General features: G+C 38.9%; 1 protein-coding gene across 3 annotated transcripts in view; it reads left to right on the top strand.

Annotated features, from left to right (window-relative positions):
- LOC139447474 (perlucin-like) overlaps nt 1-21,710 on the top strand; it is a 54,273-nt gene extending 32,563 nt beyond the window's left edge. For 2 of the 3 annotated variants that reach the window (XM_071228864.1, XM_071228866.1), the window contains exons 2-4: nt 4,480-4,565; nt 9,889-9,982; nt 21,410-21,710. In XM_071228864.1, the coding sequence (XP_071084965.1) occupies nt 4,480-4,565; nt 9,889-9,982; nt 21,410-21,636 (407 nt within the window). In that variant the 3' untranslated portion in view covers nt 21,637-21,710. The remainder of the gene's footprint in view (nt 1-4,479; nt 4,566-9,888; nt 9,983-21,409) is intronic. The other variant, XM_071228865.1, reaches the window with a different exon arrangement.
- The last annotated feature ends 507 nt before the right edge of the window (nt 21,711-22,217 follow it).

Below are 22,217 nucleotides of genomic sequence, written 5' to 3' on the forward strand. Positions count from 1 at the left end.
CACAACTTGACGCATTACCTTTTAAAGTTGTGACTTGGCAAACTTTTTGCAGTGTAGCTTTTTGTCAGAAATCCGTCACAAGGTTTCAGTAAATAGTGAATTTCAACATTCCTTCTATAGTGGTATAATTTGTAATGTGACTTAAAGACATCTCATATATCTTTTATGAAGAAAACACCCTTAGCCCTGAAACATGAAGAAAACGAAATGACAACCACTTAGCCACCCACCGAACCAACTTTTAAATGGTCCGCCCCTTAATGATACTGGAGAGTGGTTTAGCAATTCATTAGTGTTGTTTAACGTGTAGAAACATATGACACAAGGAACCCTATAGTGGAAGAGAGGGGCTGTTGCTTTAAGTCAGAAATGATGCAACGTGTATAGCTCATGGGTACAATCTGTGTAGCTCATCGGTACAGTTTGTGTAGCTCATGGGCACTGTGTCTGTAGGTCATTGGTACAATGTGTGCAACTAATGGGTGCAATGTGTGTAGTTCATTGTAACAACTGTTTAGCTCATGGTTACAGTTTGTGTAATTCATCGGTACAGTTTGTATAGCTCATGGGTGCAGCTGTGTAACTAATGGGTACAATGTGTGTAACTAATGGGTACAGTGTGTGTGTAGTGTGTGTAACTAATGTGTACAATGTGTACAGCTCATGGGTACAGTTTGTGTAGCTCATTAATACAGTGTGTGTAGCTCGTGGGTACAGTGTGTGTGTAGCTCATGTGTAGAACTGTGTAACTTATGGATAGAATGTGTGTAACTCGTTGGTACAATGTGTGTAGCTTATAAACACAATATGTGTAGCTCCTGGGTACAATGTGTGTAGCTTATAAATACAATGTGTGTAGCTCATGGGTACAAAGTTAATAGCTCATAGGTTCAACGTGTGTAGGTCGTTGGTACAACGTGTGTAGCTCGTGGGTACAACGTTGGTAGCTTGCTGGTACACTGTGTGAAGGTCATGGGTACAACACTGTGTGTAGCTCGTGGATACAGTGGGCGTAGCTTGCGGGTATAATGTATGGAGCTAGTGGGTACTATATATGTAGCTCATTGGTACAAAGTGGGTCGCTTGTGGGTTTAACGTGTGTAACTCATTGGTCCAACTATGTAGCTCATAAGTACTATATGAACAACTAATGGGCTTAATGTATGTAGGTCATGGGTAGTGTGTGTGTAGCCTATAAATACAGTCTGTGTAGCTCATGGAACAATATGTGTAGTTCATGGGAATTATGTGGTTGTGTACTGTGTGTTTAGCTCATTGGTATAATGTATGTAGCTCGTGGGTACAATGTGTGTAGTGCATGGTCACACTCTGTGACACTCATGAGTACAACTTTGTAGCTCATGGGTACAGTGTATGTAGGTCATTGGTAGCTTATGTGTGTAGCTTATAGATACAGTGTGTGTAGCTTGTGAGTACAATGTGTGTAACTCGTTGAACAAAGTGTGTAGCTCACTGGTACAACGTGTGTAGCTTATGGGTACAATGTGTGTAGTTGAAAGGTACAATATATGTAACTCGTGTATAGAATATTTGTAGCTCCAGGGTACAGAATGTCCAGCTCGCAAGTACAACGCGTGGGTACAATGTGGTAAGTTTGTGGGTACAATGTATCTAGATTATTTGTACAGTGTGCGTAGGTCACGGGTACAATGTATGTAGGTCATGGGTACAATGTGTGTAGGTCATGAATACCATGTGTGTAGCTTCTTGGTACATTGTGTGTAGGTCACGGGTACAGTATGTGTAGCTCAAGGGTACAATATGTGTAGCTCATTGGTACAACTGTGTTGCTCATGTGTACAATATGTGTGTAGGTCATGGGTACACTGTGTATAACTGATGGATACAATGTGTGTAACTAATGGGTACAATGTGTGAAGCGTTTGGGTAAAATGTGTGCAGGTATTGGGCACTATATGTATGAGCGAATAATGGGTTTTAAGTGTGTAGCTTATGGATACAGTGTCTGCAGCTAATTGCTACAATGTGTGTAGCTCCTTTGTACATTGTGTGTAGGTCGTGGGTACAATGTGTGTATCTCGTATATACAGTGTGTGTAGCTCGTGGGTACAATGTGTGCAAATAATTGGTGCAATGTGTGTGTATGTTAAGTTCGCTTGCACAATGTGTGTGTAGCGCGTGGTACAATATGTTACGTTCGTTGGTACAATGCGAGTAGCTCGTGGATACACTATATGTAGCTCATGGGTACAATATGTGTAGCTCTGGGTTACAATTTGTGTAGCTACTGTGAACATTGTGTGTATATCGTGGGTACAGTGAGAACAGCCTATGTGTACAATATGTGTGTAAGTCATTGAGTACAATGTGTGTAGCTTATGGATACAATGTGTATAGCCTGTGGGTACACTGTGTGTATCTCATGAAACAAAGTGTGTAGCTCTTAGGTACGATGTAGTTCGTGAGTTTAATGTATGTTCTTCATTGGCACACTCTGAGTAGCTCGTGGGTACAACGTGTGTAGCTCGTAGGTCCATCGTGTGCAGGTGGTGGGCACAATGTATGTTGCTTAAAGGTAGCCCATGGGTACAGTGGTCATGGGTACAGTATAGTACAGAGGTCATGGGTACAGTTTGTGAAGGGCATGGGTGAACTGTGTGTAACTCATTGATACAGTGTGTATAGCTCATTCATACAACTGTGTAACCCATTGGTACAACGATCATGTGTACAGTATAGTACAAAGGTCGTGAGTACAGTTTGTAAAGGTCATGGGTATAGGTCATTCATACAACTGTGTAGCTCAACATATGTACAATAGGTGTGTGAGTCATGGGTACAATGTGCGTAAATCATGAATACAATGTGTGTAACTGATGGTTACAATGCGTGTAGCTTTTGGGTACAGTGTGTGTAGCTTATTCGTACAACTGTGTAGCTTATGTGTACAATAGGAGAGTAACTGATGGATACAACGTGTTTAACTAATGGTTACAATGCGTGTAGCTCGTGGATACAAAGTGTGCAGCTCGTGGGTCCATCGTGTGTAGGTGGTGGGCACGATGTATGTCGCTCATGGGTACAATGTGTTAAGCTTATCGGTAGAACTGGCATAGCTCATGGATACATATATGTAGCCCATGGGTACAATGGCCATGGGTACAGTATAGTACATCGGTCATGTGCACAGTTTGTGATGGTCTTTGGCACACTGTGTGTAACTCATTGATACAGTGTGTATAGCTCATTCATACAACTGTGTAGCCCAAGGGTACAATGATCATGGGTACAGTACAGTCCAAAGGTCATTCATACAACTGTGAAGCTCAACATATGTAAAATAGGTGTGTAAGTCATGGGTACAATGTGCGTAACTCATGATCATGGAAACAATATGTGTAGCTCTTGGGTACAATGTGCGTACCTAATTGTTACAATGCGTGTAGCTTGTGGATACAATATGTGCAGCCCAGGAATATAATATGTGTAACTAATGGGTACTCCGTGTGTAACTCATGGGTACAATGTGTGTAGCTTTTGGGTACAGCGTGTGTAGCTCCTTGTTACAGTATGTGTAGCTTATGGATACAATGTGTGTAGCTCTTGAGTACAGTTTGTGTAGCTTATGGGTACAATATGTGTAGCTCGTGGGTATCATGTGTGTAAATAAATGGGTACAGCATGTGTAGCTAATGGGTATAGTGTGTGCAGCTCGAGTGTACAATGTGTGCAGCTTGTTGATACAGTGTGTGTAACTCATGGCTACAACTGTGTAGCTCATGCGTACAGTGTGTAGCTCTTTGTACAATGTGTTAAGCTCATGGAAACATTGTGTGTTACTAATGGGTACAGTGTGTGTTGCTCGTGCGTACAATGTGTGTAGCTCATGTGTACAAAAGGTGTGTAAGTCATGGGTACAATGTGTGTAGCCCAGGAATAGCTCTTGGGTACAGTGTGTGTAGCTCCTGGGTACAATGTGTGTATCTTATGCGTACAGCATGTGTAGCTAATGGGTACAGTGTGAAAGCTCGTGCGTACAATGTACGTAGCTTATGGATACAATGTGTGTAGCTCTTGAGTACAATGTGTGTATCTTATGCGTACAATTTGAGTATCTAATAGGTACTGTGTGTGTAGCTCATGGATACAATGTATGTAGCTCATATTTACAACTGTGTAGCTCATGCGTACTGTGTGTACCACTTGGTACAATGTGTTTAGCTCATGAATACAATGTGTAGAACTAACGGTTGCAGTGTGTGTATCTCCTTGGTACAGAGTGTGTAGATCTTGGTTAAAATGTGTGTAAGTAATGTTTACAGTGTGCGCATGGGTGCATCGTGTGTAACTAAATCATACAATGTGTGTAACTAATGGTTACAGTGTGTGTAACCCACGGGTAAAAAGATCAACTTGCAGTGTTTACAGTGGGTAATTGGCCAATCCAATACATAGTGGGATTATATATTCATCTCTGAGTATTGATTCACATTTCAGCGAGAAGATGCCAACTTGGGTTTACCAACCTTGGTCGAGGATGCTACCTGTTTTCGCACAATCATGCTACCTACGCTGAAGCCAATGTAAGTTCTTTGTATAACTTCGTTATAAGTAATTTATATCTTGTGATTTAAGGACAAGCATAATCCGTTTCACTGTGTGGATTATTAAATCACAAAGTCTTGTTACAATGTGATAAATCTTATTTATTCCTAGATACAAATTATGATATATTTGAAGAATTTTACACAGCTTTACAAACAGATGTAAATACTGCAGTCAAGACATTGGGAGATATACTGATCCACATTGCTTGTACTTCTGGAGGTTTTTGTACACTATTTAACAGTAAATTCAGAAGTCAACCAATTTGGTTTGACCATGAATGTACTCAACTGAAAAAGGAAAAAAATATAGGTATCTTAATTTATTTAAGCAGTTCAAATGTAATGACAATTTGCAAAAGTATGTTACAGCCCAAAGAAAATTCAAAATATGCTGTGGTCAGAAAAAGAATATTATGAATGTATAGAAAAAGTACATACGTACCATTTAATAAATTATCTTTGTATCGGAAAATATGCCTCTAATAAAGCTATTCTTGGTGACACTGGGCGATTAAATGTGTTCGTGTTTAGCAAAATAAGGGTACTTAAATACTGGTTGAGATTGCTACGTATGAATCCATGTCGATATCCAAAACATTGTCACAATCTACTTAAACAGTTAGATGATAATGATAAACACACCTGGTCGTCTGATGTAAGATATATTTTGTTTTCTTCAGGCTTTTCATTTGTATCAATCTCTCAACATATTGGCGATGAAAATCTATTTTTATTAAAAATAAAACAAAGGCTGAGTGATATGTATTCTCAAGAGTGACATGACTCTATTTCCTTTATCAAAATATCTGTCACATTATGCAAATTTGAAATCACTTTTACAGCCAGAATTTTACATCAATAATCTCACGAATAAATCACTCAGGAGAGCATATTGTAAATTCAGAATATCGCTACACGGTTTTAAGATTAACATGCTACGAAAGTCAAAACATACAAATGAAGACTTGAGTCTATATCTATGTACCCACTGTAAAGGGTGGCAATTAGAATTTCATGTTTTGTTTATATGTTCAAAATATTCCTCTGTCAGAAACCACTATTTGCCTTGGTTATCCAATTCCATCATGATAATCACAGTTTATGTAATCTACTCAACTCCAAAAATATCGACATTGTAAAGTCTTCGGCCTTATACTTAAATCATGTATTTAATGTGAAATAAGACTACTTGTATTTATTTTCCTGACATCACGTGACGCAGCAATTATTGTACTTGTAATTGTATTCCAGGCCACATAGCTTTAAATACTGAATAAAGAATCTTGAATCTTGAAATCTTATTTTATCCCCGCAAGCGGACATGTGTCCAAAATATTTCAATAAAATGGTCTTTGTCACCTATATCAAATTTGTTTATCAGTAGACCACCTCCGTGGTCTAGTGGTTGAGCGTCCGCCCGGAGAGCGTAAGGTCCGCGGTTCGATGCCGAATCGTGTCATACCAAATGACATTAAAAGATGGTACTTGTTCTTACCTTCTCTGGTGTTCGGCATTAAGGGGCTGAAACAACGACTGGTCGGCAAGGAGTCAGTATACTGTGTCTAAGTGGGGTATTCAGCGGCATGGTATCTCATGTCCTCGCACTATAAATCGACATCAGTCCGGACCAGTACCAGAAGCCACACACAGACATGCACATGAAATCCTGACCTTGTCTGTCATTGTCGTATTGCTTGTTTCTAACTTCGGCATGATGTTATTGTCAACTAACTTATTGAAAGCTCTTCTTAAAGTGTTAACGAAGTCAAGTCTTTGAAAGGCATTCAGAAGTGATACACAAAAGGAAGAGACTTTCTGTATGTCAACTTCTTTATTATGAAGAGCACAAGGTTTTGGAATATATGCTTACTCCTTCATCAGGTGAATAAATGCTGACTGACTGACTGACTGACTGACTGACTGACGAGAACTAAGGGAGCTGGGTATGGTGGATGTTTGTTTGTTTACGTGATTTTGATTTGGTAGGTTATTATGTTTTTAGATGCGTTTTATTAGTTCCATTTTGATTAAGAATACGCCTAAGGCCTTGAAGTTTTCTAATTTATTTTGTGGGTTTAGTATTGCTTCTAGAGTGAGAGCCTTGTTTAGATTGAGGGTGGTTTGTAATGCGGTTCGATGTGTGAGGTAGTGTGTGCAGTGGATGAGTGCGTGTTCTGGGGTTTCTAGTTGTTTGCAATGTGGGCAGTTACCTGTAGTGTGTTTTTTTTAAATTTTTTAGGTGGTTATTTAGGTTGGTGTGTCCTGTTTGGAGTTTAGTGATTACTCTGTCGATTTTTTGGGATGGATGGATAATTTTTGGTTTGGTTAGTGGTTTGCTGAGCACTTTTTTGATTTTCGTTATTTGAGTTTAGATATAGGTTATGCCATTTTTTGGTGATTTTTTGCTTGTTTACACTTTTAATTTCTGATTTTGAGATGGGTAAGATTAAGCTTATTTCTGGGATTTTGAGGGATAGTTTAGCTGCTTTATCGGCGTTTTCATTACCGTATATTCCTACGTGGGCGGGGATCCACAAGAAGGTTATTTGTTTGCCTGCCTTAGTTAGGTCGTTGGAGTTTTTAAGTATTTGATTTATTAATTTAGGTCGGTTTTTGGTATTTTTGTTTTGGAGGGCTTGCAGTCCACTTAGGGAGTCGGTAAGTATTAGGATTTTTTTGTGGTTTTTGGCTTCTTGATTATGTAGGGCTGAGGCCATGCCCATTAGTTTTGCCGTGAATATTGATTGGTTATTTGGGAGTCGGAAGGATTGTGTGGTTTTAGTTGGTTGTGTGGTATGGACTCAATTTTCGTGTATGTATGCTAGTATGGTAGTTTTAGCTATGTTTGGGTCGGTTTGTTTATTCATTTGGCTAGCTAGTGTTGTGTCTATTTTGGGTATTTTAAGTTTAGGGGTGAAGATATTTGATTGTTTGCAGTTTTGTTTAAGATTTTTAATTTGGTGTTCATTTAGGTAGTTTGTTATTCTTTGGGATATTGGGGTAAGTAAGGGGTGTTTACGAGCTAGAGCTTGGTTTTTAGGGCTGATGTTTTGGTTTTTTAAGTTTTGGTCGAGAGGGTTTGATTGGGACGTGGCTAGGAAATTAAGCTTGGCTTTCCTTGCGTAGACTTAGTGGCATCTCTCCTGTTAAGTCTAGTTTTGATCTAATTAGTGATATGTAGAGAGAGAGGAGAGTATCTTTGGAGGCTCCCCAGTTAGAGCCAGTTAGGCATCTTAGGGTGTTTAGGTCTTTACTGCATTTAGTTGTTAGGTTTTGGATGTGAGCATCCCAGGTGAGATGTTCATCGAAAATAAGTCCTAAGAATTTGGTTTGTTTTTGAAATTTGATTGTTTGATTGTTTAGCTGGAGGATTGGGGAGGTGGGTTTCGTGTTTTTATGTTTGAATACTATTCCTGTTGTTTTTTCTGAGTTAAGGGAGAAGCCCCATTTGTCAGCCCATTGTTGTATTTTATTAAGAGATTTTTGGAGTAAATTTTGGGCCATTTTCATGCTTTTAGTGCGGATCCAGATGGCTCCATCATCCGCGAAGTTTGATGTGTTTACTTTAGGGGATAGGCCCTCGAATAGATCGTTTATCATTATATTGAAGAGGGTGGGGCTGAGGATACTGCCCTGTGGAGTGCCATTTTCTAGGGGACATTGGTCCGATAGAGTTTGGTCTATACCCACGCTTATTTTATGATTGTTTAGGAAGTCCTGGATGTACTTTATTATCTGACCTTTGAGTCCTATTTTTTTAAGTTTTTGCAAGTTAAGTTTAAGCCCATCGTGCCATACCATGTCGAAAGCTTTAGAGAAGTCTAAGACGATGCCTGTGGTATATTGTTTATTTAGTTGTCCTGTCATAATATCTTGTTCTAGTCGGGCAAGGTTATCTAGGGTTGAGCGGCCAGGAGTGAAACCGCTTTGATCTGGGTTTATGATGTTATTTTGGGTTAAGTAATGTTGTAATCTATTTTTAGCCATTGATTCCATTACTTTACATAAGTTTGAAGTTAGGGATATTGGTCTATATGAGTTAGCTTGATTAGCTGGTTTATTAGGTTTAGGGATTGGTATGACAAGGGCCTATTTCCAGGGAGTAGGAACCTGTCCGTTTAGGTAGATGAGATTGTATAGTTTGAGTAGTGCCTGGAGTAGTTTTAGGGGGAGTTTTTTAATTATTTGGTAAGAGGTTAGGTCTAATCCTGGAGCTGTGCTCTTTTTCCTGTTTTGGATTACGTAGAGGAGCTCCTCCATTGTGTAGGGTTGATTTATTTCTAGATTGTTATTGTTTGATTCCTTTGTGGGTTTGTTTTCTGTTTTAAGTTTATCTTGGAATTTTTGGCTGAAGTTGGTGTTACTGCTAACGGCCGAAAAGTGGTTGGCGAGATTATTTCCTTTTTGGGCGGGGTTGGTTGAGTTGTTGATGTTAGGGTTTTTTATGTCGTTTTAAACCTCTAATGGAATAAATGCTGTGAGGCAGACACCATATATGTGTGTACATGTAAGAACAACAAAAGTAATTAGATTACAAGATTGCCCACTTCCATTTCCCATTGTCCATTGCATATTACCAATCAGGGATATATTTAGTCCAGGCTTCCAGTTGTCCATAACAATCAGCGCTAATTACTGTAAAGTGTTGGCACCTATTTTCTATTGCTAATCACCTATCAGCGCCAATTATCAGTTGGCTTCCAATGTTATGTTTCCACCTTTGCCATCTTATCACGCATTGCATTTATTCACCTGATGAAGAGTAAGCATATACTCTGAAATGTTGTGATTCTCAAAATTAAGAGTGAGTGAGTTGGATTTTACGCCGCTTTTAGCAATATTCCAGCAATATCAATGCGGGGGACAACAGAAATGGGCTTCACACATTGTACCCATGTCGGGAATCGAACCTGGGTCTTCAGCATGACGCGCGAACCTTTGAACCACTAGGCTACACGACCGCCCTTTAAAATTAAGAAGTTGACATCCGGAAATTTTCTTCCTTTTGTTAAAATAGTGTAAATGTATTGAAGGAAAGTTAAATGTTATGGCAAGTTGTTTGACGAGTTTGTGCCATCGTTATTATCTGTTTTGGACCTTCACTTTAGAATGCAAGCGATTACTTGTGTATTTGAACTTGGCAACTTTTCTGATTTCGATATAAATATTTCTCCACTCTAAACTATTGTACACAATCTCTTTTCACTTTTGTATCTAGAGTAGAAGTCTTTCCATTTTTGTAAGTCACACCGAATTCACTACTTCAGTTGAGTAACATCAGTATAACAACTCTCCACAGTCCTTCTGCCTGTTCTTCGGGAGTCACTTGGCCGACATCACCAGCAAGAATGAAGATGACTTGATCAGGAGCTACGTTCTCAGGAATGGCAAAGGTAACTGTAAATATGACTTGACATACAGATTTGTAGTGTCAATGTAAAAGAACGGACTGGATTGTTACTGAAATCAACGATGATTTTAAACACATTTCCCTCAAAGAATCGTCTCTCTAATAGAATAATGAAAACAATAGTAATAACAAAGGCTTTCTGTTTGTGGCTTAAGACCAGTCACTTCCCGCTCGAAACCGTCAATGTGTGATTTTGCATCAAAATGTAAATATGAAATCTTGAATATGCAATGAATTTAAGTAGACTATCCAGCACATTGTAAGTTGATGCCCAGCTTTGACACAAACACAGTCTCTTACGCAACATAATGGAGTGGCTGGATCATTATGTTACTGCCATGCTTGCCGTTTTGACACAGAGGTCCATCTATGGTACGACCCGGAATATGTAAAGTGTGTCATGGAAAATGATAAATACAAACTTCTTTGGAATGGCCCATCTACAGCCTCAGACGTAGCCAGGCCAACGAACCTGATCTTGTCCTTTTTGATTAATCCAATGAAATCATTTATATCATTGCAGTTTCTGTCCCTTTTGATATTAATGTGATTGACAAGATTCAGAAAAAAACATGGAAAATATGCGGACCTCACTTTCAAAATGTCACGCTTGCATCCAAAGTACCAAGTTGTCCAACTTCCCATTGTTCTCGGTGCCCTCGGTGTCGTACCTCCAATCTTTTGGGTTTGCTACCAGGAATACAGCCCTTCTGACAATCTGGGTAATGCAGAAGGCTGCAGTTTTGTGGAGTTTTCACATTCTCCGAAAATGTCTGGGTGGGTTTGACTAGGCAGCGCTTTCTGGAGTCCCAATTGCTGCCTGGGCTGCGTGTAGAGGGGGTAGTATTCTCTCCTTTTTTGAGACATCCTTTAAGCTAATTGTTGCATATATTGGCTCACGTCTTGGAGAATAGTCATGGGAAGAGTATCGGAACGAATTATTGAATTAAAAATATATACATTACAATGATCAGGTAAATTCAGCAGAAATCATGAATGTTTCCGTCCTGTGTGACGCCAGACGCGAAATCACGTGCAATGAAAAACAAAAAGACAAACAAATAACAGTACGCAGATGGTCAGAATGTTTCTGATTACTTACATGTCACATTTATATTATGCATATGCGATCCCTGAATCAACGAAAGTCCCCTCGTAAAATCCCGCGTATTGTTGTCAGTGAACGCGCCAGTTTGTAAAAGTCGGTCACCGGTAGTGATGTCATAACACTGCAAACACGAAAACGTCGTTTTTTTCCGTATATGGTCATTGGACGGAAAAACGACTAAAAAATCATTAAAATTGATTAATTGGTCAGCGTCTAGAAAGTGTCCAGAAAAGGGTCGAGTTTTTCAAGCGTAAAATGGACGAAAAAACGATGCTTTTTGCTCCGCCTTGTACAACTGTTAACGGCCAATCAGATGGCGTTGGTCCCCCGACGCACGTGATGTCCAAGGCTTCCTTTCGGAAGCTTTAGGTTTCGTATTTCTGGCATGCCTTGCTCTAGTATCTCTCGCGCGCAGTGCAGCGAGATTTGCTGATAAGCTAGTTTTAGGATATGTTACATGTTAATGGAATTCAGACACGCGCCAAGAAGTCAAACCAAACAATGTCACGTTTATCGTGTCGGCCATTTTGTCGGCCATTTTGACGTATTGTACTTGATGTAAATGTATTACGACGCTGTCATTGTAATTGACTTACTGAGGTAATTCTGTAAAAGATCTTCTCATTTTATGAGGATATTGTTTGGAATATATTTCTTGTAAACATACTAAAACATATGTTCCTCGCTTTGGGGGGAACTATTTTATTCCGGGGTGGCCCATTAAATCTAGTAGTAAGTCAAGGCACCATGCGTGATCTGTTATTTTATGTGTTTAAATTACGATTTGGGGCGTTATTAAATTCACTGACGCAAGTATATTCTATTCAAATCAATTGGATAATTGAATATGCTTTCTTTTACATATTACATAACATCACTGCACAAAATATGAACAGTTGCAGTAACACACTACGGTAATCGCATTAAACATCATTTTCAACTGTACAGTATTTCAGTATTTCAGTTATATCATGGTGTATCAGACTGCTGTGGGATAAAAATCCGAAGTGGTTCAGGTCATCCAATGGGTGTTCGGGAAAAGGTGAGCGTATCCTGCCACACAAGTGGCACCCGTCACAAGCACATGCAAGGACAAGTCAATTGTTCACCTGAACAAAGCACGGAAACACACAATGATGCCCGTCCTCATTTTTACCGAGCATGTAAATTATTTTGTCCGTCAAAAACATGGACGAGTATAAACAATATGTTCATTCACGTAATACATGTCATACATTTGACAAAATGTATTGACTCGGAGCATCATTGTTAATAACAGAGTATGCAGTTGAACTCATCACCCATCCCATTATTGATAACCCCTTCTTGAAGATCTATGAAATCAGAAGCTGCAACACTCTATCTTTTAACTGGCATGTCAGACTTCTATTTCATTACTCAGTTTTATTTGCACGGATTACTAGGACATTGTCTCGTTGTCGCATTGTCGCATTGACGCCTTTACAACAACAAGCAAAACCTGTCAAAATTAACAAAAGCGCGACAATTGGCCATTTGTCGCATTGTCGCGTGTTCGCATTGTCGCTCTTTGATAATCCTTTCCTTTTTTTTACAAAAGGGCGACGATACCGTAACGCGACATTTTCAAGGTCAAAATATGTCTCGTTGTCGCATTGTCACCCCATCACAAATGTGTACAAAAGGCGTAAAGTTCAGTTATTGTTATAGTTAGGAAGTTCAACCTGATAAATGTACGTCTTGAAATGAAAACACAAGTCCGTCCGCGAGTCCATAACGTTTTATTACGAGCTCTTCTCTAAAAGTGCTCAGTGTTCAACTCCCAGTTCCAAACACGTAGTACCTCCTCAATAATCCACATACCTCCAGTGCAGTGGTCTTCCGGAAGATCTTACTCTTGACCGTATTGGACAACTGACGAGTGCACGCCTGACCTGTGACCTCGTTGCAACCCTCATGAGGTGTTTGCCGAAGGGAGAGGTGTAGGAAATGTGTGCTCCAGCCCAGCACAGAGCTCGCGACACACTGTATACTGATGTATACAGTATATTGCAGTTGATATACTGTATACTGCATGTGATACTTATTTGCGGAAATGTTACAACTTTCAAGATTCAAGATTCAATTTGCATATATTTCATATACAACAGACCGCCGTCATATATCACTGGAATACTGCTGAGAGCGGCGTTAAAACAAATTGTTTTCATAATGGAGCGCTGCAGTCATTTAAAATAGAACCGTATACATATGTACATGTAGTACCAACTCACTCTATTTGTTTCGAATATTCAGCAGAAAATATATTATTAACCAGGTCTTTGGGAAAAGATATCAGATTTTCATAAGCAGCCACATAGGGATGATAAAGGACCCCTCGCTGATTAGGTTCTTGTTTACTTAAGAGCAGAGTTGGCCATGTTAGATGATATAACCAAAATCCGGGAGCTCCGGCAAGCTGGTCTTGTTAGTGTATGGTATGAGCTGTGACGTTGACCCAAGAGAATAATTTAAAACATGAGACCAACTCAAGTCTATAATGATTGGGAAAGTCTAGATTTCCACAGCTCTAGCCTGAAATTAAGGATTGTTCTATGCTCCATTTTAATTGTATTATTTTCATTTTGTAGACATGGATGGACCAACCAGGAAAGAAATTGATGGAATATTAATATCACATGTTACCACTGATCCAGTTAAATTCATCACACAATAATAAATTAGTATTTGACATTACGGCATTTGATTATTAGGGCATGATCATTTTCATGTTCACTGTAGTAATGTACACACCAGTCAACTTGATAATAATTTTTATCAAAGTGTAGCGCGGCATCAACGATTACTTTATGATATCCTCACTTGTCATCGATGTATTGACATCGAACAATGGACGGCAATTCGAAATTCTTATGGATAGCTTCAATAGGGACAGCGCCGGTGTCAGTACAATTTTCCTAGTTAAAAAAAGTATCTACAAAATATAATCTGAAGCAGACAAGAACAATATTTTTTTATTAATGCTTACTTTCATGGATAGAATTAAGGAAATCTAGGCTTGCCAAATCGTTCTAGACTTGAGCTGGATTCCTTTTAAATTTATTCTGTATGGTCTGGCCTGGGAGGCGAACAGGCGTCAGTATCGCATGGAGAACTGGGACAGCCTTAATCAGTGTAATCAGATATGTTGTGGAGTTTCGGTTTTGGGCTGTTTGCTGAATATATAGAATTGCGAGTTATGTATACTCTGTATTCTTTCGTCATGGAAGTCCATATTTCAAGGCATGTATTTGATATTCATAATAACTCCACAAAAGCTACACAATGGCAACAAAACGGTACCAGCATCACAGATACCAATAATACATGAGATACATATAATTACTTATAGAAAATTAGAAGGATACACTTCCGACATTTTTCGTATTTTGTTTTCGTTTGGAGAGAGAAGTTGTGATTGGTATCTGATGGGTGCAAACAGGTGTTCCCTTCCGCCAAGGCCTTGCGGCAGTGCTATAGCCCAAAATGAAACTAGCCTTGTTCAACAGGTTCAGACTCAAATTTCTATCCCACTTGGGCTCCTTTTAAATTTAAATATAATTTCTCGTGTCGATATGTGTCAGAAGAAATGAAATATTACAGCACTGGTGAATAGGTTATATGCGCGTCAGCGTCGATCCTATAATATCCTTTTATGCAAAATACATATATACTGATGAATTAAGGTAGTAATACTACGCAAATATGTGTCCAGATGCATACATCAGTATCATCTCGTGATCTTAATTCGTGCTTTGAGCCCTTTTCTACCGGAGATTCTGGGGTGTTACATCACACCAGAAAGCCAGGTCCAAATTCAAGTCATAATTTCATGGTCCATCTTGTATGTTGGAAACCAATATCGCAATATGGCTAAATATTGCTGAACGTGGTATTAACCCGATTACTCACATAATTATTCCATTGTCTACAGTCATCTACGAACACTGTACTATCTTTAAGGAGGTATATCTGTATCATCCAAATGTCCATACAGATATGTCCACATTTATATATATAAAGCAAGTCATCCTGCACTCTTCCCTAAAAGATAAATGTTAAGCATTTCCTCTGTATGAATTTATATAATGTAATATCGTTTTAATGTAATGCTGATGCAGTAAATGTACCACAGACCTGATGCTAGAATAACATCTAATTTCTGAAATGAACATATTTTACAGAAAAAAACAGTTGTTTAAACAATACTTATAAAATATAAGAACAAGGAGCCAAGAGCCAAATATTGGGCTGTGTTGGACATATTTGTTTCGGGGTCTTATGACAGACAAACCTGATGCCTTTAAGTATAAAGATAAGTAAGTATAGATGTTGTACATATTCAAATATGTTCGTGATTAACCCAACATTGAAAAATATTGAAAGAGTGGTAACTATTTATGCCATTATTTCAAATTAGAATGAGAGCACATCAGGAAAGCATGGTACTTTAATATACGTATCCTGTTAACCCTTGTTATTCTTTTTTAAGTAAGAGCAGCATGTATATCGAGAGTATAGGTTTGGTGCGTGACTTATCACACAGTACTTTCAGAAAGTGTGCATATTCTTTTTATCGGCAATAAATAACATAAGACGATTCATACGGGTAAATACGATTTACTTCAGAACTAGTAGAGATTATTTAAGGTTAGGGGGAAATGTATGTAATTAATTAAACTTTGGCCCGGTTTGAAGGATTTGGGTCCTGGCTTGGGCTTTGTGTTGGACGTGTAGACGGCATTTCCAGGTTTGACGTATCAATGACAAAAATGATGTCAGATGCAATTCTCTGCCTTTTCGGGTGAACAATTGGCTTGCCTTTGGATGTGTTTGTGGTGGGTGCCACTAGTGGATCGGAATGAGCTCGCGTTTTTGCGAGCATCCAATGTCATCATTTATTATGGTGAATCATGAAATATGCTCCTGATGTTGTCGCAATGGTGCAGTTGGCGCTACTTTTGGCAAGGGTTTCTCATGATAATGGAAATGCTTATGTCGCTTTTGTTGACCGATAAACATGAAAAGATATAAAGTTAGTGTATATGGTCATGTAATTAAGAAACAAACGACGAGTGGGAGTTGTTTATTGTACGATAAACAACGACCGAGACTCGTTTATTTCTATATGAGATATCAACATTACGTACAGCCTCTTTTAGGGTGTTAAATTAGGAAAAAATACACGCTTTACAATATTTACCCGTACTTAAATAATGATGATTCCTTGAATAGAATCCGACAGCGGCCATGCTAGATAAATCCATTTTAGGATTTGAGTTTGGTCCCGCATATTCTCACAATTTTCTCGTCAATCATCTGTACCTTTTCTCCCAATACCGATTGTCATATCACTCTCACTTTCGGATTCTCCAGCAACATTTATTGGGAACAACTCACTAGACACATACCTCTCAAAAATAAGGTCAAATTTACAAATTTTACTTTTCAAGTTGCGAGTTCATGTTCGAATCTCAATAAATGACGTCATGATAGAACAATTTTTATCGTGAAGTAAATATCGCTTCCTTCAGTGTTCTTTGTGATTTAGCGCGTAGCTATCTTATATCATCAAATGCCAATTTCTAATTGCTTTATCATGACGTATCCGTGTCATGTAGCAATAACATACACAAATATCGTTGACTTCGACGTTGAATAGTGTCATGAAATATGATTATCCTCTTGTGTGCAATATTTCTGGTTGATAAATCTAACATATTCTTACTTTAAGAATAGCGACTATACATTATTATATATCCCTTATCAGGTCTCTGTAACATTTGCAAAATGATACAAATATAAAAATACAACTGAACCTAAATGTAATGTTTTAATATCCTTACGTTGCTGAGTGCAGCATTTAACAACAAACAAACAAAACATAATATCTTTAAGAATTATGTTAACAATTCCGATGCTAAAAATAATCTCACAATCTCCATACCTCTTTCTCTCTATGAAAACATAATAACTTTTTTTTAATAATCTGAAGGAATAATAATGGCAATAGTATCATAATTATCATCATTATTTATGTTACTTATCCTCAAGCGAAGTAGTCCTCCACATTATACATTCAGTGTAGAAGCCCATGAACATATGAACTATGTAACATACATTCATGGAAATTAGATGAACAGTTGAAGTTAGCAAATGATATTATTCGGTCGAACGTCTATCAGCCATCTATTCTATTCGTGAAGAACATTTCACGTGGGACCAACAGTGGGAATTATGACTATCGACTTGCTAATTATTTTTTATATTCATGCCAGCTCAAACGATCTATTGGCTTGATTTATTGTTATGGTATCCACAAAATAAGTAGGATTCGATTTTTTCCGTTTTTGTTGAAATAAAACTGAATAATATTTGCTGTTTACATATCAAAGTTTGCCAAATTGTTACAAAATGTTTGCCCACAGCAAGGCTACGTATCCCCAACATATTGTGCTAGGAACAGTATCACTGGACTGAGGGAGGGCGGTATTCCTCCTTGTGGGTCACCTGCTTGGCAATATGGGACGGGAAAACTGCAGGGGGTGAGGGCAGTTAAGTTGATGGTACAGACAGATAAGAGAGATCATTTTACAAATGTGAAACCTCAGTCCACAAAGGAAGAGGCGAAAGCTGAAACTTGGTGAGGTTTACAGAACAAAGGCAGTTATTTCTAGTTTCTTACTGACTCTCGAAGATACATTTAATAAAACAATTAATGTGTGTGTGTGTGTGTGTGTGTGTATGTGTGTGTGTGTTTGTGTGTGTGTGTGTGTGTGTGTGTGTGTGTGTGTGTGTGAGAGAGAGAGAGGTAGAAGAAGAATTGTACACCATAAAAATGGCTACGTATGTAGTTGGGGTAGATAAGTTGAATGCCCGGCCAGTATGACCTTTGAGTCACTACAGTTTCAGTCATTAAAATGCGTAAAACAGTATTTGAGTGAAAGAAAACACTATAAGTGAGTGAAACAAAAGACCTCAGTACAGGCACACCCAGTCCCCCAACCCCAAGTCTGCATGTACGAATACTCATACCCGCCACATCCTCAACCACTTAACTTACTCACACAATCATCTGACAACATGTTCGCCAACCCTCGTATCACAACGCATGCACGCATGCACACACACACACACACACACACACACACACACACACACACACACACCTACCCTCACCTCACTGGATTCTAAGAGCGATGTATTCATTTCTATTTCACATTCTTCTTTACCCACCATTATGTCTACGTCAGCCATCATGGATCCATGCGCATGCTTTCATACATAATCCATCCTCCCACCATTCCCCAACATCCATCGAACTATAACTATATCCGCCCTCATGTATCGGTATTCGTGCTTTCATACATACATACACCCCCCTACCATTCCCCTTCATCCATCGCAGTATAACTATGACTATAACCGCCTTCGTGCATCCGCACTTATGTTCACACTGTATTGCATATGCATCGAATTACACGTTTAAAATATCGTAAATATTTTACAACATGTACATATTATATATCAGCAAACAGAGATTATTATAACGCAATAGATTTCATCCGTCAAAACATCACAGAAAGAGGGGCAGCCTGGAATTTTACAATGGCATCTGAATGCACTAAGACGTTCAACTGGTCAGGAGGTGAGAGTTGCGGAAGATTACGGTAAACTTCAGTTACAGATCTCCATTACGAATATCTAAAGTATGAATAAAGATCACAGCTTGCTATGGCGTGTACTTCATGCCTGCAGAATTAGCAATGTCCTTAGCTTTAAATTGTATGTCTAAATGCTTATGTAGACAAAGACCCAAATGTATATAGGCATGACCATATTATATTCTACGCAAATATCACCACATTTAAAAACAAAGCTAGATTGAGTCTTTGAAGGGCATTAAGAACTGATACACACAAGGAAAAATATTTATGGATGTCAACGGAGGAACACTGCGTTTCGGAATATATACTTTCTCCTTCATCAGGTGCATATTATTAAATGCTATGAGGCAGAGAACATATATTTATACCTGTAAGAACAACAAAAGTAAAAAGATATCAAAGATGGGAACGCAACAAGGGAAGCCGACAGATAACTGGCATGGCGCTGATTACCCCGCCTCCCGTTTGCCCATTGTCCATTTCCCATTACCAATCATTCATAAGTTAAGTTTTGGCTTTAATTTGTCCATTGATAATCAACCATCAACGTCTATTATCTCCACCCTAAAAATATGTAGTTTACTGAGAAAGTGGTATCCAAATATAATGTGTGTTACTGTTGACCACTTTCTTAAAGGCATTGTTGGTTCAAAGCTTTCGGTCATAGAAGCCGTGCCATTTTTCTCTTGTCAGAGGAGTACACAAAGTATACGTCATCTGGACTAACATTTTTGGTTCGGTGGCTGGGTTAGATCGCCAACATTGTGTTCTGGCGATTGGGTGCCTCACTCACAGTGTGGGTTCAAATCCCGGACGGGACTCAACCAAAGAAAGTACGAGAATCTGTACTTTACTCAGAAAGTGTTATCCCAATTATAACATTTGTTGTCAAGAAAACACAATAAATGTATATTCGGCTTTGGATGGGTAATGATATCACAGACATATACGGATATTGATGATGACTTGGAGGAGCTTCGTAACGCACGTCTTCTCAATTCAGGGATTGGTAAATCCAAATATGTGTGTGCGCGTGCGTGCGTGCGTGCGTGCGTAAATGTGGGCCTGTTGGATGTTACATAAAACATTCATCTTGAGCGGGATGGTAGTTCGAGTTGGATTAGCATGTTAACTATATGATCTTCTTTAGGCAGAGAATGCCGTGCATGAATGTATTGATGAAATTCCTAGGTACATGGGACCTTTTCGTCCCCAGGAATACCCACAGTGGAGACTTCAATGGGGATAGGGTGTACACAATGTGCTACCTTGTAGATTGTGTGTCATCAGACCGGACAACGTTGGTCTTTGACTGATTGTGGCGTAAAACACACTAATGTCTTATTCATTTACTAATATCGGAAATTGAATGTTCATCTTAATTGTTATTGTTGAACATGTAATATATTTTTAAAGAAATAAAACAGTGACATAATAACTACAACTTTATGTGAGCGCGAGTAGCTTTTTTGGAATGAAATGAATAAGTCTTATAAAGTTGTAAGCTTCACAACCGTGTAACTATGAATTGACTTTATTGGGTAATCAAAAAAGAGATAAGACCTAAAATAGCCAAATTTCATACGATTTCACTTGTCCACCATCGTGGATGCAAGGCGAAAACATTTCAGCGCGTTTGAAGCCACTGAGAATGCCCCCTGCAGAGTTGGACGGACATTCTGCGGTGGCGCGGCTGAGTTGACCAGAGGCTATCAGCAGTATTTCCTGTCCAGGTTCTAGGAAACAATACGCGAAATCGCGCATGCACAGAACGGAAAAGTAATCCGCATGCGCAGAACGATTGATTTCAGTACTTCCGCTAAGCGCTTCGAGTGCAGCGTCAAACGCGGGCCTGTAATCTAACACGCGGGGACTGACCAATTGCAATGAAAACTGAGAAGTAGAAATACCGGTAGACGCTGTTGCTTGATTGACAATGTCAATCAAGAAAGGGAGGAGCTTAACGCTATCGTTCTCTCCGAGTAAATTCCGATGTCAAATAACGATGTTATTTGGACGGAAAAACGATGGTTTGAAAACGTCCAAATAACGTCGTTTTTCCGTCCAATGACCATATACGGAAAAAAACGACGTTTTCGTGTTTGCAGTGTAAGGAAGTCTACATTGTTGTCCATATTTGGTTATTTCTTTGAGGTGAAAATGATAAATTCGTCATCAAGCGGGTTCATTGATCTAAACTAGTTTGCATTATCAGGATCGCCTTGATAATCCACAGATATGGCGGAAATATTTTTGTATAGGGTCACATTTTTTGGTCTCATACCTGCGTCACTTCGGGCTTTTCTCCCACATAAAGCTGACACGCCGTGATATGACTGGAATACTGTTAAAATCCGCGTTAAACCTAACTCACTCACTCACTCATTATTTATGAGTAGCAAGCAGAACGTCGGGTGACGTCAAGAATGACCATTGTGCTCTGTATTAATGCGCCACTGCGATCATGAGTATGAACAAAATGATGACTTTTATTCGATGCTAAAATGGTGCGATTTAGGGCTCTTGCTGGTTAGTTACGTTTTGAAACAACTCGTTATAAGAACAGGTTTCCGACAGACACTCGTGTAGTAATCTCTATGTCTTATCTCGTGAAAAGGCTCTCAATTCTACATCGGCGCAACTGACCTGAGAGCAGAGGGCATCTGGACTTGGGAGCACCCCCTGAGGAAGGTAGTGGGCTACACCAACTGGTATCCAGGTGAACCCAATAACCACGAGGGTAAAGAGCATTGCATGGTGATTCATTATGGGCATCGTTTCAAGTGGAATGACGCTTACTGCTACACGAAGGCGCGGTTCATTTGTGAACAATCTCGTATTTGATTTTGTCGTATATGCACGAGGAAACTGCAAACGGCAGTCATTGTGTCTTGCTGAATACAAACGTCAAACGTTTAGATATGGACAATTGTGTTCAATTTGAGGATATCAGCATACCTGATCCCTAAGATTGGTATCGATGATATATGTCCATATATATCCAAACAAAGTTATTTGGTAAAACTTGAATTAGGTTCGAAACATGATGTATATCTGTGTCACACTTTATTTTTGAAAGCTTTACACTGCTAATAATCTAAACTGTTCATGTGAGTTAGAACATAGTTATCACATATTTGCACATTGATTTTCAAAACAACATTGAGAAAACGCAACAGTAATGTTTACTTTCTAGGCTATGGAAAATAAAGTTCACAATTGGACGAAAGTTCCTCAAAGATTATTTCGAAAGTGGGACGGGATGTAGAACTTTCAAACTTTTAATCTTTTCTAAACAGATTTCGGAAGTTAGAAGTAGGAAGTTGTTCAGAGCTTTTCAGCTTTCAAAGTTTCAAGGATGAAGTTGGCAAGTGTTACCCGGACCCAACTCGTGTCTCCCCAGCCAATTTAGTTTAGTTGATACT

Source organism: Haliotis cracherodii, unplaced genomic scaffold (assembly GCF_022045235.1).
Source record: "Haliotis cracherodii isolate W230 unplaced genomic scaffold, xgHalCrac1.p SCAF_7, whole genome shotgun sequence".
Lineage (NCBI taxonomy): Eukaryota > Metazoa > Mollusca > Gastropoda > Lepetellida > Haliotidae > Haliotis > Haliotis cracherodii.